Below are 18710 nucleotides of genomic sequence, written 5' to 3'. Positions count from 1 at the left end.
CCCTCTGTATCTGCCTCCCAGTCCTCCTATCCTCTGTCTCCCACCCCCGCCCCTCACGCCCTTCCAGAGCTTTCTGCCAGTGTCTATCTTTGTGTGAAAGTCCTCTGGGTCTAACCTCTCAAAGGAGGAGGTCAGCGTCCCACATCCGCACAGGGCCGTCCTGCCCTGGCCACATGGGCCGCCTGAGCACTGGAGGGTGGTCAGTGAGACGAGAGAGACTCTATTTATTTTATTTTCAGAAGTTTAAATTTAAAAGCTGACCATTGATTCAGTTATTTGGAAAACTTCTGGGTGTATTTGGAGCGAGTATGTAAATCTGCTTTTCCAACTATAAATTTTATGTAGTCTAAATATGGATAAAATGTTTTCAATGAAAATGGAGTCTCTGAATTGTGATGTGCTAGAAGTGTAAAATACACACTAGATTTCAGACTTGCTATGAAAAAACAATACATGAATGAAAATCTTTCATATAAAAATATTGGTCACATGTTGAAACTATAGTATTTTGGATCTATTGGGTTATATACAATATACTAAAATTAATGTCACTGGTTTCTTTTACCTTTTTTTTTGGTGTGGCTACTAGAACTTTAAAATGTCACGTCTTGCATTATATTTTATTGTATTCCTGCTGGGCTGTGTGCTTAGCTTGTCCATTTGGCTGGATTTCGATGAGGAGGCAATGGCCACGCTGAGGGACGACTGGGGTCTCCTCGGCCAGCCTGTGGCTCTTGTCACCACACTTCCCGTCCTCACTGCCAGGGAGCTGAGAGCAGGGAGCGGGGCAAGGGCTGTGGGGGGACATGGGGGGTGACTTCCACGGCACCCATCTCCACCCTGGGGCGACTGAGTGAGAGCCGGGAGCTTTCCTAAGAAAGTCAAGTACACCACGGTGGCCTGGCTTCTTCAGCAAACCGGAATCTGAAGTCTGGACTTAGACAAGAGATGGCAGGAGGGGGACAGTGTGTTTTGTAAAAAGGATCCAGAATGAGGTCACATTCAGGCAACCAAGAGAGGCTGCCACCCTACGAGGTAGAATATCTAGTAAAGGGACATGCGACCCGTTTCCCGTGCTCATGGCACTTTGGTGAAGAATAGCTTGCTCTTTTCTTCTGACTTAGTTTTCAAGGCTCTTTCCCTCATCACTTCCGGGGAAGCGGCTGTGACCCTGGGCTGCAGGCGCCACAGGCCTCCCCCGCCCTAAAGGGACGAAGGACCTCCGTGTGGGACCTTTGGAGCCAGGTGCTAAGACCCGGATGCAGACGGCTCTGCTGTTCATTCTGATTGGTTACTTGTCACCCTACCCTGGGAACTGCCACGTGCTTTCCCCTCACCTCCCAAAATCAGTCTCCTGTGAAAAACTTTATTTATAATTTCTCATATTTACAGTGTCTTCATTACAATCATCCTTACAATAAAAACATAAGTGCTGAACAGACCTTCGTCACAGTGGCCGTGCTCCGTCCCAGGCACGGGGACAGAGGGGTGCTGCGGACCCCGGTGCTCCCCAAGGGCCAGCCAGGAGGCGCTCGGAGAGCTGAGTGGAAGGGGGAAGAAGTTAAGGTCTGAACTTGAAATGCAATGAATAGTCCATGCGGCAAAATCTTAGAATATCTATTAAGAAAACAGGTGTCAGTTTTTACTGTTTTATCAGATGAAACTGAAGAAACGAAATGGAGAGACTCCTGACCCCCACGAGTGAGAGGCACGAAGCCAGGCCACCCCCCACCCCTTCCCTCGCACAGGTTTCCCTCCCTCCGTGGCGGCCGGGCCAGTGGGGTCCGTGAGAGCCGGAGGGGAGGGTCCCAGTCCCAGAGGGGAGGATTGGGAGGGAGGGCGCCTGCTGGCTCTGGGAGCCTCTGCTCACTTCCCTGGCTTGGTTTTTCTCAGCCGGGAGGCCAGGGACGCCAGAGCCTGGGCTGTGTGTGTGTGTGTGTGTGTGTGAGTGTGTGTGTGTGTGAGAAAGAGAGAGAGAGAGAGAAATGCCACCGCTTTCACTGCCCAGTGAGTCTTTCTTCTTATGAAAGCCATTGCCAGGCACAGTGATCTCTCTGTTCTCAAAATGTATCTGCCAAAGGCGCAGAGAGCTTTCTGAGTGGGCCCCACTGCGCAGGGGCGGCTCGGGTTGGTTTCTGAGGGCCATGTTGGGCCGAGGCCAAGAAAGCATTGCCTCGTTCACGTCGCTGGTCCCACAGGGTTGTCCCTGCTGTCGGTGGACCAGCGTCAGGTGTGCTGGCCGCAGCATGCGAGGCCGCCCAGACCCCGGCCCTGCCAGAGGCTCGCGACACCCACGTCTCCCTGGCGCCGCGGGGTCAGGGGTAACTGCCAGGCACACGCCGCAGAGGCGCAGGCCTGCTCACGAGGGCGGCGGTGAGAGTGGAGAGTGGCGAAGACCTGTGGGGGTCAGGGGGAGAGCAGGAGGGAAGGGAGGACAGAAAGGGACCCGTGCTTCAGGGGGACATTCCATGCTGTCAGATGAGGCTGGGAACCAGCGGGTTCTGGGAGCTGGGGGTGCTGGCCCCAGAGGCTGCAGCGGGGGCCCCTGCTCGGGCCTGGGCTCTTCCATCGGAGGGGACGGTGGAGGAGTTGTCTCCTCGGGAGCTGCCTTGGGTCTTGCGGGGGAGACCGTGAGGGGTCTTGAGAACAGTCCTTTCGTTTGTTGACAGCCCGGCACAGAAAACGCCCTGCTGTCATGCCTTGAAAATGCCTTTTGACTAAGCTGTGCTCGGTCCTCAGAGAAGTAGCCAAATCCCAGTCCCACGAAGGAGTGAGAAATGAAATTGAAGCAAAAGAGTCAAAGCTCATCAGTCACTTTGCTTCTGCCTATTTCCTAGATTCTCAGAACTCACGTCTGCTCAGGAGAGAGAAAGCAACAGCTCTTGTTCCAGGGGCGGCCCAATTATGGGTGACATCTACAGAGCATCAACCCGCACTGCCCCCCGGACGGGCATGTGGGCTCGGGCTTCCTACTCTGTCCTTCTCACCTCACAGCTCCCAAGATCCCTCAGACCGTGTCTCCCATGCTCTCTAAGGTCTGGTCGGCCTGTCTGACTCAAAGGACAGGACTGCGAAGATGCCCTTCCATCTTTCAAAGAACATCTCCTTTCTTTCATCTCAGGGACCCCGACCCTGTGCCTGTGCTTCCCACTCCACCATCCCCCCCAACCCCCCCCCCCCCACTGCCCAGGTGGCAAGGTCAGACTAAAGGTCGTGTCACAGCAGGAGGGTCAGAGGAAGACAACACCGGCTTCCCTGAGGCAAGACCTGAGTCTTCAAAGCAAAACAAAGCAGAGGGTGCACATGGGCACGTGCTGGTGAGAAAGCTTGGACAAGGAGCTGACCTTTGACCTGAGTCAACCCCTGGAGAAAAGTGACTTCCCATTATCGCAGCCCCCACAGCGACGTGGTGTGTGTCCCCAGAGCCCCGACCTCTTCTGGTCTCACACAGATGAAGCACACAGCTCCGAGTCCCCGCTCCCGGGCGAGCTCTCCCATCGACGATCGCCCTGGGAGAGGTCGCGCATCAGGGTGGGGGGCACCCCACTAGAGGCCCCCACGGGTCTGGGGTGTTTGTGGGGTGAGCTGCACAGAACCTTCAGGTAGCTCCAGTGTCCAGGCCGCCGCCGTGTGAAAGCATCCAAAGCAAAGTCCGTCTGGGGCGCCTGCAGTGCCGGGCCTCAGGCGTGGGCCTCCGCCTCCTTCCTGAGGGCCGGTTTGTAAATGACGCCTTTATTGCCACCGCCTTTCTTACTGCTGGAAGGAGAGGGACACACACAGCTCATTAGTCAAAGGGGGAGAGAGGCCGAGCACAGCTTTGCTCAGCTAGGAAATGAGGCGAGTTTTAGGGACCACATTCCTGTCTCGGGACCTTTTCTGTCTGTTTTCAGCGGGAATGGCTGCATCTAAAGCATGAACCAAGATGGGATCAGCTCATTGTCCAGCTGTTCCTTTTTAATGCCTGGCAGTGCTAGGCCTGCGTTTTGAAGAAGGTCTCGTTACCACCCTTGCTTCAAACCTTTGACTCCATTGCAGGGTTCCTGGCAACCTTTTTTTTTTTTTTTTTTCTTTTTTCATGCCAGGAAACATCCATTGGGTTTTAGGGGGGAAAAACAAACATAACAATGAAATATGAGCAGAGGGCACTATAGCTAAAGTGAGTGGAAAATGAAGTTTTCCTTCGTGTTTCTTTTGGGATTCATAAAAGGCAAATACCATATGATTTCATATGTGGAATCTAACGAACAAAATAAATAAACAAAATGGAAACGTACTCATAGGTACAGAGAACGACTGACAGCTGTCAGGAGGTTGAGGGGCTGGGTGAAAAAGTGAAGGGGTTAAGAAAATCAAATTTGTAGACACAGACAACAGTACCAGGGGGAAGGGATGTAGAAGAGGGTGAAAGAGGGAAAAGGGAGGACAAGTAGTGATGGAAGGAAATTAGACCCTGGGGGGTGTACACACAATATTCAGATGATGTATTACAGAATTGTACATTGTACAGAATTAACCAATATAACCCCAATTAATTCAATAAAAAGTATATATATATATATATATATATATATATATATATATATAAATTAAAAAAGAAGAAGAAGAAGACACACCAGATGTAAAGGTCTTGGAAGACAGCCTTGCTGCTTACATTTAGGCAAATGGGACTCCCCCCCCCGCCCACCACCACCACCACCCAGAGCCCCATCCAAGGTTTTAGCCACAGCAGCCAGGCTGGCAGAACCTCCAGCGTAACGACCCTTGTACGACCAGCATCTCATGCAAAGGAGGCTGAGCCAGGGGCGTGTGGGAATCAGTGCTCCCAGGCCGTGTTGGTACCGGGGGCAAGGGCTGCCTTCCCAGACGGATTCCTCCTCATGGACACATAGGCCACCCACCCCTGCTTCCCAGCAAAACCAGCTCACCTCTTCTTCCTTCTGAAAAGCCAGATGGACACTGCCAGGACGATGCAGATGCCGAGGATGCAAGCCAGGGCCACCGAAAGAATGATTCCTGGTGAAGAGGCAGTGAACACGTGTTAACATGCCTCCCTCCCCTTCCTCTTTCCCCACAGCACATGGTGTGACAGCACATGGCAGGAACATAATCATCCACTGGAAGGTGTCATTCCCCATTTCTGGTCTGAGCAGGACTGGCTGGAGTACTGAGAGGGGCCACTTGCAGACTGTGGTCATTGTCCAGCAGGGGTTCTCAAATGGGCACCAGGATCGTCTGAAGAGCTTAACACATAGACTTTTTTTGAGTCCAACCCTCAGAGACTCCAATTTAGTCTGGGGTGGAGCCCAAGGATCTGCCTTCTTATTAAAACTCCTCAAGCTGATGCTGATGTATGTGGTTCATGTACCAGCCTTTGAGAAACCCTGGGCTACAGAATAAGAACTTATTCCACCTTTGCTTATTGGACTTAAGGCCCACTGGGGTGCCTCTGTATCAGGGTTGCCCCCCAAGTTCCATTGCACAGCTCTAAACAGTCCAAAAACAACCATGGGCCCCTCCCCGAGGTCACCTCGCCAACCCCCCCACCTCCCCCTGGGGCCCAGGCATGTTGTCAGGCAATGGCTTTCCACCATGGCCAACCGAGATCGGAGACAGGCTCTGTGAATGCACACGTGCTGTACGGAGTGATTAGGTCTTTCATTAGGGGAGCGTTTGATTGGCGGTGCCCCTTTGAATCAGAGAGAGAGAGGGGTGAGGGTGAGACCCACAGTGGGAAGGGCCGGAGCCAGAGCAGCAGCACAGAGGAGCACAGAGGAGGAGCAGGAAGAGCCGCAGGCCCAGATCACACTGAGAATCACAGCCATCACCCGCGGCAGCATGCACGGCCGGCGGCCACGTACCCAGGCTCAGTCCTGCGGAGGTGAGGTCTCGCTCTTCGAAAGGGAAGGAAAAGATGGGAAGTTAACCGAGTCAAGCCGTGGTGGGCATGGCCAGTGTGTGGAAGCTCTACCTGTTGTCGGCTTGGTGGTACTAGGCGGACGGGGTGGAGGGCATGGCCTGCCGAGGGGATCCCACAGTGATCCCTCCTCCCGATGTTCTCTGATCACAGCAGGCTCTTTGCCTGGGCCGGACTTCAGCTTCTCATACGAAGCGGCCCAGGTGGCAGGTGAGGAAGCTAAGCGTCCCCCTCTGCATGGCAGGCTGTCACCTGGCTCTCTGGTACCCGCCCCTCTTCCCCAGCCAGGAGCCGGCCGTGTCTGGCTGGCGGGGCTGGCAGAGAGTGGTTGGAACCTGTCCCCACACTTCTGCTCCGTCCCCAGCCAGGCCTGTTGTCCTGGTTTGGTGCTATTATTTATTACTCCGGCCCCACTGGATAAACGAGGAACGCCTCCGCCCCAGCCTCCCTCCTGTGCCACGTGGGACCAGCGGAGTGCGGCTTCTCTCAGCAGCTACTGTGGCAGATAATGGGGCGAGTTAGGCGTCCTTAGTGGGGCTGACATAGTGCCCAGTGCCTAAGGTGAGATCCTGTAGTCAGCCTATCGTAAGGTGACCAGACGTCCCGCTTTTGGCAAGACAGTCCCGATTTTTAACAATTTGTCCCGTGTCCCGATATCAGGACTTTTTTTAAAAAATGCCTCGGGACGCGGGACAAATTGTTAAAAATCGGGACTGTCCCGCCAAAAGCAGGACATCTAACTACCTTAGCCTATTGGGACCTCCCCAATGGAGGGACATGGTGACTCCATCTGCTCCGGTAGGACAGGGAGCCCAGTCCTGGAGCCTCTGGCTGCCCAGCCTGCTCCTTCCCGTTCTTAAAACCACCCCTCCTCCTCCCAGCAGGGCCTCCGTCTAAACCAGGCTCTGCCTCCACCCCTCTTGTCTGGTGCTTCTCTGACTCGGGAGGAACGAGCGGCCTGTGTGTGTGGATGTTTGCTCCAGTTCTCGGTGGAGGCAGGGGTTGTGCAGGAGGGGCCCACCCAGCCTGGCACTAAGGAGAGCCCGTGTGGCCCTGAGAGCTGGCCGAGCCCTGGCCAGGTGCGAAGTGCCCACAGAGGGCCAGGTCCTTGTCCTGGGGTCACTTGACACCCTAGGGAACCAGACCTGAGACACCGTGAGGCTCTGCTCACGCCTTCTGCCATGTGGCCAGAGTCGGGCTGATTCCCTCGGGCCATCTTCCTGTGTCCTTCCCTGCGATTCTGCAATCTCACACTGAGTCTGCAGCCTCCTCCCGGTCCAAGGCCGGCCCTGGGGTCTCTGGTCCGGCTTCCCAGGTGGGCCTGGGGGCCGTATGGATAAGCGGCAGGTGTGGGGAGGAGCTGGCCACAAGCACAGGGTGACCTGCTCTCGGGACTCGTATCAGCCACCACCGGTAGCCCATGGCCTCCCAAGTGGCCCCCCGCCTGAACACAGGTCCGTGTGTGGCCCGGGAGGCCCTCAGGACCCGACTTTCCCCCGGGAGAGTGTCGTGTTTGTGCAGCTCATGCTTGTTCCCTGCTCGGCTGTGGCCTCCGAGCTCTGGAATTTGGTATTGGGTGTGTTTTTCCTTTTAAGGAACCTGGAGGCGACCGAGGCCTCTAAGACCTTAAAAACATCAACCACCCAGAAAACCCCAACTAGTCATGGCTTTCTTTCTAGGCCTTTCGATGAAATACACCTTTGTTCTTTGTTCCTAAAACTCCAGATGCCTGTGGTACCAAACCAGTTCTCACCACAGGAGACTGTAACTAGGAAGCCCAACCTCTTGGCTGAGCTGTTCAAACATGACAGTTTCTATCATCACCACCTTCACAGTCACCTCACGTGTCCCGGGAGCCACAGGCCCCGACAGCCGACAGGGCTCCGGGGCTGGAGGGGGTGACGGCCCCGTGGCCTGGGGAGCTGGGCAGCCTGCAGAGGCCGGGCCTCCGGGAATGGGCTTCTCTCAAGAGCCCCGCTTGGTGGCTGGTGTGGAGGGAGAGTCCGCCTGCCTGGCTCCCTGAGCAGTGCCCCTGCTGCATGGGGCCCGTGCACAACGGCCTGGTTTTCTCCTTGTGAGGGCCAGGGGGCCCCTCCTTGGGAACAGGGAGAGGAGAGCCAGCACCACAACCAGGGGCGCCCCAAGGCTGGGCCAGAAGCTTTCAACCGCAACTTCGATGCAGCTTCAGCAAAGCAGCCTGACTGAGCAAGTACAGAGCGTCAGCCACCTCTGAGACGCGCCTGCAGAAGCCCAGGCAGGAAGGTGTCGGGATGCTACGCCCCGCCTCCTGCAGCACCAACCCTCACGGGAGCAGGGCTTTTCTGCGGAGCGGGGCGAAGCCGCGGGCTGGGGTCCCATGGGAGGCGGACACCAAAGCATCTACGAACTAAAGGGCGAGGGGGAGCCGGGAGGCTCTGGGCCGCAGAGAGAGCTGTTGGGGCGACCGGAGAACCAGGCCCAGAGAGAGAAACCAAAGCCTGCATCACAGCAGCCTCCGGGATGCTGCAGGGACCCGGCATCGAAGATGATGCGGGAGAGACAGAGCTTGAGAAATTCATCTGCAGATTCAACAAAGAAATGGTTTGGTTCTGACGGTGAACTAGACAAGCAGTCCCCGTTGAAGGTCAGTGGGACGGACAGGAGAAACGGACGCAGGCTTTGTGGACAGAGACGGACATGAGAGCCCCTGGATGAGAGACAAGGGAGGAGGCCCCGAGCTGCGGGTAACGGGGCACGCCGCACTGACATGAGGAAGCCATCTGTTCGAATTCCGTAATGTGCTCCGGTGCATGTCAGGGCGAGCAGAGACAGGGCGATCCGACACTCACAAGGAAACCACACAGATACGTGACCGTCACATGCCTCGCCCAGAAGGGACAGCTTCGGAGGACGGGCAGGCTGCCTGCCACGGGGGCACTGCTACCTGGTCTGGCTGGCTCAGGAGCTGCGGCTTCCACGGGCATCGTGCTGGGCCGAGGGCTGCGGCTTAACTGCTTTTGAGGTCTTCTGAGGCCTCAAGCGCAGACAGAAAGGTCCAGCTGAGGAGCAAGCGCCTCGTTGACACAGCTCCGAGTTCCTGGAACAAGTCCAGCCTTTTCCAGGCCATTGGCAATTCTGTTTACTCAGACAGAATTCTGAGTCAAAAGGAATACAGTCCTTTTCTAAGGATTATTTTAAAGTATGGACCATGTTTTGGTAGGGGCCATGTCACGTAGTGAAAACAGAAAGAGGCAGGGAGCGTTTGGGTAATCCCATTCCGAATGGTAAGATTCTGACTGTCCTGCTTCAGACAAGTCACGGACTCCAGTCAGCGACACGCTAGCCCTCACCGGGATGATGCTTTGGTAAGAAGGGCTCAGTCATCGCAGAACATCACCATCCTTGGAGGACCTACCTGGGGACTTGTCCTTAAGAACACTATGAGGAAATAATCCAGGGAAGAAGTCATTTTGACAAATAAATCAGCCGAGAAGATACTACGGGATCACATGAGAGAACTGGTTTTCTACAACCATGATAAGGGACGGAGGGAGGGCTTGCAGGAATTCCAGGTTGCAGGAATGCAGGCCCAGGAGAGGGAGCCACACGGCTCTAGGGTCAGTAGGCGCAGGTTACAGTGCCGGCCTCGGGTGCGTGGCCCTCTCCCTGCTGAAGGGAGGATGGTGAGACTGGACATTTATCCTGATCAGGCCGTGGCCCCGGAAAGCCTGGCAGCATCTCCAGGCAACTCCCCCCCCCCCCCCCCCCCCGCAGGCCTTCAAAGCTTGGCAGCTAAGTTCCCATCTTCAGTTTTTCATAAATGACTTGATTTTAATGCTGTTGGCAAACTGATAGCAAAGCAAAATTAAAGATAAAACTAAATGGTAACAATCCGCCAGGCTTATGTTCAAATCATTCTGCAGAGAAGACGCTGGCGAGGTGTGGGGAAGGGAGACTGGTTGGTTACATTCTTTCAAACTTGTCATGAGCGCCTGGCACAGGGCCAGGCACAAAAAGTGAGAAAGACTCCCATCGTCCCTTGTGAGGACAAGCTAGACATCTTTCTGTTTCTGTGCGGCAACAAACCACCCTGCGGTGAACTCAGTCACAGAGACAGCACGTGACTCCAGCTTCTCTGAAGGAGACTTAGTCGCCGTCAGGGGGATGGGAAGACTTCTGGGAGGACATGATTGCAATTGGGCTTTGAAAGGGTTTTGCAGGTGGAAGAGGCGAGGGGCCTCCCAAAGGGAACAGTGTAGGCAAAGCAAATGGGGTGTGCACCCAGAGACAGCCGCCAGGCTAGGAGGGGGCTGACAGTGTGGGTGGTGCTGGGGATATGGCGTTGGGCAGGTCACAGGCCACCTCGCCAAGGCAGCTCCAGCTCCCGGCCGGACTCTTTGCCCACTGTCGTTTCTGAACACGGTCTGCTCTGGGCCAGGGGCTTGTTAGGGGCAAGGCAAGGCCCACGGTGGGCTCTCTGTTCCCCACTGAGCTAGCCTGGCTGTGTGCGGAAAGCCCGAGGGGTGGTGAGCTGCCTCGGATGAAGGGACTGGGACTGGCTGCTCAGCCCGTGGATGTTACTCCTGACCCGCCAGCCCCGCCCCCAGGGGCAGCTGGAAGGCAGGCGCTCCTCTGGGCTCTCATTGGGATGCTCTGGAAGAACTGATCCTTTCCCGTCTCATGGAGTTTATTTATAAACAGGAACTTTGAGAAACACAAGGTCAATAACCACACAGCATACATTCCAGTCTCAAAACATTAGATAATTAGCCATCTTAGCATTGTAAGCTTTTGGTTCTACCTCTTTTTTAAAGGTTTTCTAAAACGACCCGGTTTCCTTAGGGTCAAGAAGAATCTGATCAGGCTACTCCACAGATTTGCTGTGGGTGAGACCCCTCCCACACTCCCCCTTCCCCCACCACCACTGTGTCTCCCTGCACCTCAGCCCGCTCTGCTCCTACTGCGGGGACATGCAGTTGCTCAACGCAGGCCCACTAAAGACAGGATTATAGAAACTTTGTGGCTTCCTCTTGTCCCTCAATGTTGAAAATAGAACTAGACAACTCAGGCTGGACGAGCTCTCTGGACCCAGTGTCGGTGTCTGAGGCTAAGAAGAGTCAGTTTGCAGGAACCAAGAACTGGGCCCCTGGACTGCAGTGACTCCGCCTCTGCAGGCCTTCCCTTCCTCGCGGGGGCATCTGGCTTCCTGTGAGGCGGGAATGGTCCCGGGATGTGCTCCTCTCTCCGGATCCCGCCGTAAGGACATTGAGCCTGCTCTCCCCTCCTCAGTCCAGCTTCCGTTTGTGTCACTCAGTGGAGGCACCTTGCAGGAGCCGTGGAAAGTGCCCGGCCTGCCTGTCACCTCTCCGGGAAGAGTGGGCATTTTCACCAAAGGCAGCAACGCGAGAAAACCTTGCCCTAAAGGGAGGGAGGGGAACTCCAGAGTTTTACACCAGGAGCCCTGGTGGTGACTCTAGTGCCACATGGCATTCTCAGTCTGGAGAAGGAAGGTTACCCTGAAATAATAAGCTTGGGGTTTCTCATGCCAAACAATCAAACCCAAGAGGGACTCTGGGCCTCGTGTTCCTGTAGAACTTGAGTATCTTTTTATATAATGGGGTATGTCCAAGGCTAAGAGAAATGGGTGAGAGAACTATTCACCCCGAAGATTACAAACCTCCTTCCCAGGGCTCGTGGTGTAACACTCTGGAGTCCTGTGACAGAAAAGTCCCTGTCCACGCCTGGGGCAGTAGTTCTCCATCAGGGCAATTTTGCCCCTCCGCCCCAGAAACATCTGGCCACATCTGCAGACAGCTGTGGCTGTTACAGGTTGGGGTGCTGCAGGCATCTGGTGGGCAGAGACCAGACACTGCCAAAGCTGCAGTGCACGGGACAGCCCCACAGCAAGAACCATCCAGTCCCAAATGCACGGGCTGGGAAGCCCTGCCGTGGGGCTCAGTCATGGTTAGATGACACGCCCTTGAGCACAGAACCCAGGTCCGTCCTCCTTTCTGAGCACAGCCGAGGAAGAGGCAGGCTCACGTTAAATCGTTCCGCTCTGGCTAAGTCTCAGATCCTCCTCTCAATGTCCATGTACTTTCTCTCCCAGAGGATTTCCTTCCGGTGACCTTTCTTCGGGCAGTTTTCCAACTCCGCTGTTCCTGACAACTTCCAGAGAAAACCCCGAGGGAACCACACCTAATTGCAAACACGCCTCGGAGACAGTGTGCAAATAATCAAGTCCAAACCGCCCCGGGCTCTCACTGACCAGCAGGCTCACCCACACACCTGCACCCCCTCACACCTGCACCCCCTCACACCTGCACCCCCTCACACCTGCACCCCCTCACACCTGCACCTCCTCACACCTGCACCTCCTCACACCTGCACCCCCTCACACCCGCACCTCCTCACACCTGCACCTCCTCACACCTGCACCCCCTCACACCTGCACCCCCTCACACCTGCACCTCCTCACACCTGCACCTCCTCACACCTGCACCCCCTCACACCCGCACCTCCTCACACCTGCACCTCCTCACACCTGCACCCCCTCACACCTGCACCCCCTCACACCTGCACCCCCTCACACCTGCACCTCCTCACACCTGCACCCCCTCACACCCGCACCTCCTCACACCTGCACCTCCTCACACCTGCACCCCCTCACACCTGCACCCCCTCACACCCGCACCTCCTCACACCTGCACCCCCTCACACCTGCACCCCCTCACACCTGCACCTCCTCACACCTGCACCCCCTCACACCTGCACCCCCTCACACCTGCACCTCCTCACACCTGCACCCCCTCACACCTGCACCTCCTCACACCTGCACCCCCTCACACCTGCACCCCCTCACACCTGCACCCCCTCACACCTGCACCCCCTCACACCCGCACCCCCTCACACCCGCACCTCCTCACACCTGCACCCCCTCACACCTGCACCCCCTCACACCTGCACCTCCTCACACCTGCACCCCCTCACACCTGCACCCCCTCACACTTGCACCCCCAGAGAGGCAGCCGGTGTGAGAGGGCCTCGCGAACACGGAGCCCTGGTTTGGGGCCTCACTCCTGGGGGGCTGCCTCCTCCTTACTCCTTGGTACCAGCCCCATTTGCTGCCCGCATCCTCTGGAAGTGAGAATTCTGGCCACGTTTCTATAATCAGCCTCCAAATGAGCAGGTTTGCCGGGACTGCCATGGAGCCTCCCTCCAAGGAGAGAGCTGGGCCCAGCCTGGGCTCTTGCCAGCGGCAGCTCTGGATGAGCCCGGCGGTGCGGGCAGTGGCAACGCTGCATTTGGGCCTTGATCTTGACGTCCTAAAAGCTGGGACTCGGTCTGGGGGCCACTCCCTTCACCACCTGGGCGGTCTACGAAGCACCCCACTACACCCCGACGGCACCGCCCGCTCTACAAGCGCCAGCTTAGACCCGCGCCGGTCTAAGAAGATGGCTAATTACTCCCAACACCACAGTTTTATCGTTACACGCAGGGGTTACTTTGGGATGTCAGCCTCAAGCTCCTGCATGGCTTCTTCTCATCCTCTGTAACCGCCCTCAAACACTGTCCCTGCAACGCAAAGTCAGGATGGGAGGCCGTTAGTGTCCACTCAGGGTCAGCACACACCCCTGGAAGGGGGTCAGCTCACTGGGCCAGCCTGTGAGTCCACGGCCTAGAGATCCAGGGCCAAACAGGGACATCGTTTGCCCACATCATGTGGTCGGGAGGAAACAGAGTGAGTTCTTAAACCTACGTCTTCTGACCACAGGGGAGCGTTTGTCACCCTGGCCCCTGGAATGTGTTTAGACGAGCCCAGAGAACAGAGCCGATTGTCATCTCAAATCACAAGCCAGGTCCGCCCAGTCCACGTGGGCAAGTAAGTCCCTTCTCCGCAGGCAGAGTTCTCGGTTTTGGTTAAGAGATGAGGAATTTCTGTTTCACCTTTGACCCCATGTACTCGGTTTAGAGGAACAGGAAAGGAGAAGGTTACATCCAGGTTGGGTCCAGGGGGAGAATTCTGCACAACTGAGGTCTTTAAGAGCTCTCTTAGTCACATCACACACATTCTCAACTTTCAGGAAGGTCTGTGGTTCACAGATTCCGTTTTCAGGCCAGAAAATGGAGGGAAAGGGTAAGGTGACCAGACGACCCGCTTTTGGCCAGACAGTCCCGATTTTCCAATAATTTGTCCCGCGTCCCTCGGCGTTTTAAAAAAGTCCCGATTTTTTAAAATGCCACGGGAAGCGGGACAAATTGTTAAAAATCGGGACGTCTGGTCACCTTAGGAAAAGGGAAATTACCTTAACGAGTGGTATCTGGAGGGGAGAACACAGAAGATAAGTTCATGGGCAGTTCTTGATCAAGCAACGGACAGAGGAGGACCTACTAGTGACCGGAGGTACGGGTGACTCAGAAGGGCGTGCTTCTACAGCTTTCTAACCAGGGCTTTGAAATACAATCTGCATATGTTTACTAAGCTTAGTAGGTGACATTTAGAATCTCACACAATAAGAAAGGAACAAAGCAAGGCGGAGAGCTGGCAAGGAGAGTTGGCACACGTGGGCGCAGGGGCCATCTCTAAATATGCACACCTGGCCCAGGTCGGCCCCTGTGATGTGTCCTTCCACCGGCCTCCCTGACCACTTGAGACTCCCAAGGTGGGGAAAGCTCAAGCATCTGCAGGGAGAGAGTAACCTTGGAGGCTTGAAGAAGGGCGTGCGTCCCAGGAGTGCTCCCTTCCCCCCTTTTCCCAGACCCTGCAGTATGGAAGTAGGTGCCCAGCAAGTCGGGATGGGGAGTTACAGTTCTGGGTTTAAAAGGGAGAGTGGGCTGTCACAGCAGCGGGGGTAGGGATACAGCGAACTGTTAGTTTCCTTCAGTAGCTGCTGTGCCGGTGCCTGAGCAGCTTCCAGGGGAGGAGGCAGAAAGGCAGTGAGTGCCGGCGCTTGCCTGCCTGAGGGGCCTGCCACCCTGGACCATGAGCTGCTGTGCCCAGGGATGCGCCTCCTCCCAGAGGGCACCCTGGACATTGATGGTGCTGGTGGCAAACCACCCAGCAAGGCTGGGGATGGGCCTTGGGGCTAAGAAAGCCTGGAAGGAGAAGTGAGCGGTGTGATCCCATGAAACAGGGCTGCCCCATGCCTCAGGAGGAGGCGTAGGTCTCCAGAGCAGAGTCCCCGGAGCATTCTCTCTCTCCCAGCTGTGGGAGACTCCCAGGCTTAACGAGGACTCCGGTCTGCGCTCCCCACGAAAGCTCAGGGAAGGCGAGAGCACGAAGGGAGATCTCAGTGAACCCCCCACACAATAGCTCCTCATGCACCCCGGTTCCCGCGGTGGCCACAGTGCTCATAACCCACCCAAGGGCATCGGGACAAAGCCTGAGGGGCGGGGAGAGGGGGCGAGGGGGAAAGAGCAAAGGATGCTTGGCACCACATTCCCCCCACGCCCTGCAGCCCTCACCTTGTTGGAAGGAGATGTACACCAGCCTCTCATCAAACTTCTGCACCCGCCGGAAGTTGTTGACCATTTCCCTGGGCGATGGGTCATTCTCGCGTGTGCAGTACAGAGCTGTCTCCAGACCCAGCAGCTGCGGGAGCGGGGCACACACCCTCAGGCAGAGTGAGGGCCCCTGGCCTGACCTCATAGGGGACTTCCCCCTCTCTGCCCCCAGCGCCTTGGCAGAGAGAGACTCAGCAGAGAGCAGCGGGAAGGCCAGAGAACGGCCCCCTCCCCTGCAGGCCTCTGGGTGACCGGGCCCGGGGGGGTAAGGTGATCTGTCTTCCCCCCTCCCAGGCTTGGGGAAGGCGAGTGCAGATACCTCCAGGGTGTGCCTGCCACCTGTGTGCAACTCAGAATCGGTTCAGAAACCGGGGAGCTGGGGCTGATGCAATGAGGAAATGGGAATCTCTGCCCTCTAGCTTACAGTCTATTGCGAGACGGAAGGCCAGGAGCCTCAGCAGCCACCTCTGCCCCTCTGACCGCACAGGTGATGAAAGTGAGGGTTAGATTTGAAGAGACTGGTGGTATCAACGCTGGCTAGTGACAGAGCCAAGAGTTCCAGCAACTCTTTAAAAAGCAGCTCTTTTAAAGGACGGTGGTGACGGGTTCGTGTCCCTTTGACTTGATAGCCGCACACGGTGCTCCCGAGGCACCCGTGACATTTGGGCAGTTGGAACAGGAGGAGCCAGTGAAGCTCTAAGTGAGGACAGCAAGCAGCTGGGGAGGCTACGGTGGTGCCTGGCGGGGCCGGCGCTCACTCACCTGCTCCCGGGAAATGTGCACGGGGTTCCGGAACACCGTCCAGAGCACCGTGGGGCTGCAGGGCGGCGTGGTCAGGGAGCCTCGGTAGCGGTAGTACTCAGCCGGCCTCTCAGGAAGCATCTCCTCAATGCTGAAGCCGGGAATGTGCACTTCCTGGCCTGGAGAGACAGGGAGGGGGATGCGGAGCCGGTGACTGAGCCGAGAAACGTGAACGAGCCCCTTTCTGGCCCCAGGCACCTGCCCTCCGCATCCGTTTTCCTTCAGGTCCCACGGGAGTCACTGCACCCGTCCCAACAGAGGGCGACGCGGCAACCCAGGACCCCTCCCTCACCTTTGTACTTGACGTGCTGAAGGTGACTGAAGATCTTGTCATAGGAGGGATTGAAGGAGCCCATCTGCAACAGAGACAGGGATGGACTGGGAGAGATTCCTATAGGCGAGCCTGGGCCGACAGTGGTGATGGGAGAGCTTGGCCGGGGCCATGGTCTCTCTGCCAGGCCTCCCTGAAGAATGCCCTTCACGAGGACAGATACGATGGGCCTCCCGGCTGATACGGGGTTGGTAGAGCGATCCTGCCTCCTGTAGCTCAGAAGGTGCTATTTCCACCCCGATGCTGGGCGGGATGTAGCCCGCGCTCCCGGTTACCCGCTGCCAGCCCGAACTCGAGGGAGCCAGGTCAGGCGGTGCGCGTGTTGAGAAACAAGGCACACACTATCTCATTAGGGCAGTGGTCAGCAAACTCATGAGTCAACAGAGCCAAATATCAATAGTACAACGATTGAAATTTCTTTTGAGAGCCACATTTTTTAAACTTAAACTTCTTCTAATGCCATTTCTTCAAAATAGACTAGCCCAGGCCGTGGTATTTCGTGGAAGAGCCACACTCAAGGGGCCAAAGAGCTGCATGTGGCTCGCGGGCCGCAGTTTGCCGACCACTGCATTAGGGGAAAATGATGCCGGGGAATCAGGAGATGTTCCCATTTTTTGGGATTAGGAAAGAACTCATTCCAGGGTCCCTAAGGATGGACCTTGGGTGCCTGGAGTTGTGTCAGGAGTTCAGGCACAGAACTGAATGATACCTACTTCGCCACACCACCACACACACACACACACACACACACACACACACACATGCTCACACTCATACACAGTCACACTAGTACACACTCACACTCACATGTCCTGTCCAACTGGGCAATTCCATCCCTTATGCATTGGGGCCGGGGACTAGGGCGCATTTTCCCGTTGTCACAAAGGACACGCCCCTTTCTGCTGCTCAGCCACAGGACGTGCTGCCTCCAGGCCAAGAGAGAAGGAACTCTATGGGGAATACTCCACCCCCGCCCCCCTGCTCTGGGGGCAAGACACCGGTGTGCATGGAACCAAAGGCCCAGTCTGCTATCATCCCAGCTTCAAACTTCACTCAAAGCCCCTCTTAACCTCTCTTACCTCTATGAGAACAGCGAGGACGGCGAGGCCTTCTGACTTGTTGCTGGCGGTGCTGGCGTTGGGGTACAGGTCCGAGTTGTAATGGACAATGTGCAGCTGCAGGGGGCGAGAAGCCGCGTATGAGGGATGGGCGAGTCCTGGGAACTTCCGGCTTTTGCAAGAGACTGGAGCCCCATGGGGAGGACCGACCTCCCTCCTCCCCTCCAGGTAGATCACACCTCTCAGACCCTCCCTGCATGGCTCCTCAGTTTCCCTTTTCCCTCATTCCCCCTGCAAACTGCCAGGCCAGACTGTCCATCTTACTCATTCATTGCATCCCCGTGTCTGCCATCCTGCTTGCACAGTACCAGGTGCACAGTAATACTGAAGGAAGTATGAGTGAACCATCAAATGGGTTTCTATACCAGCCTGGTACTTGGGAACACTTCTCCTTTCTAATTTCCCTTACTTGTTCGGGAGCCAAGGGCAAAATGGCCTCATGTGTCTGGCCACCATGCACTCGGTCTGGAAGCAGTGGGGGCTGGGGCAGTAAACCTCTAACTGTGCTAGTAACTTAATTGTAATTGTATCCTCAGTACAATTTTATCCCTCAGGTAGAGAAAACCACAGGTCTAATATTTGGTCTCAAGTGAAAACAAGTCTAGGTAAGCATTGAGACATTGTTGGGGCAAATTCTGACAACATTTATAACCTGGTTTTTAATCCTAAAGGTGGTGTCATTTGTTCTCCCCCCAAAAAACATATTAGTAAATAGATCTACAGGTTGACACGTGCATTTTTGTTGATTCTTTGCCACTTTTTCCATCTTATATGGTTATATTTAGAATTCAAGAATATTTTATTGAGAACAGCTCCATGTTCCCCACTTTTTAAGTGGCCCTTTCTAATTTTTAAAAATTACATCAAATTACTGCTTTTTTTTTTTTATGTGGACCTCTATTCAAAATTTCTTGGAAGCTCCTAATTCATCATTTCCCCTTCTCACCCCTTTTCCTCGAAGGATGCAGCCTCCAACACCATCCTTGCCTGGCATGGCTTTGACAAACAGAACAGAATCCTATGGCTAAGACCCCGGAGGTCCTAGAGACTTATTTCTTTTTAC

At 55.7% G+C, this 18710-nt stretch overlaps 1 protein-coding gene across 2 annotated transcripts in view; it reads right to left on the bottom strand.

The window, feature by feature from the left end:
* Nucleotides 1-581: 581 nt before the first annotated feature.
* The window catches only part of CA12 (carbonic anhydrase 12), a 55158-nt gene continuing 37029 nt past the window's right edge, over nucleotides 582-18710 (bottom strand). For both annotated transcript variants that reach the window (XM_084889318.1, XM_084889319.1), the window contains 7 exons: nucleotides 17609-17704; nucleotides 16491-16554; nucleotides 16160-16317; nucleotides 15359-15485; nucleotides 5859-5891; nucleotides 4926-5013; nucleotides 582-3756 (listed from right to left, as the gene is read on the bottom strand). In XM_084889318.1, the coding sequence (XP_084745444.1) occupies nucleotides 3681-3756; nucleotides 4926-5013; nucleotides 5859-5891; nucleotides 15359-15485; nucleotides 16160-16317; nucleotides 16491-16554; nucleotides 17609-17704 (642 nt within the window). In that variant the 3' untranslated portion in view covers nucleotides 582-3680. The remainder of the gene's footprint in view (nucleotides 3757-4925; nucleotides 5014-5858; nucleotides 5892-15358; nucleotides 15486-16159; nucleotides 16318-16490; nucleotides 16555-17608; nucleotides 17705-18710) is intronic.

This window comes from Pipistrellus hanaki (genome assembly GCF_964339955.1).
Source record: "Pipistrellus hanaki genome assembly, chromosome: 1".
Lineage (NCBI taxonomy): Eukaryota > Metazoa > Chordata > Mammalia > Chiroptera > Vespertilionidae > Pipistrellus > Pipistrellus hanaki.
This window is presented reverse-complemented; position numbering and strand designations above follow the sequence as displayed.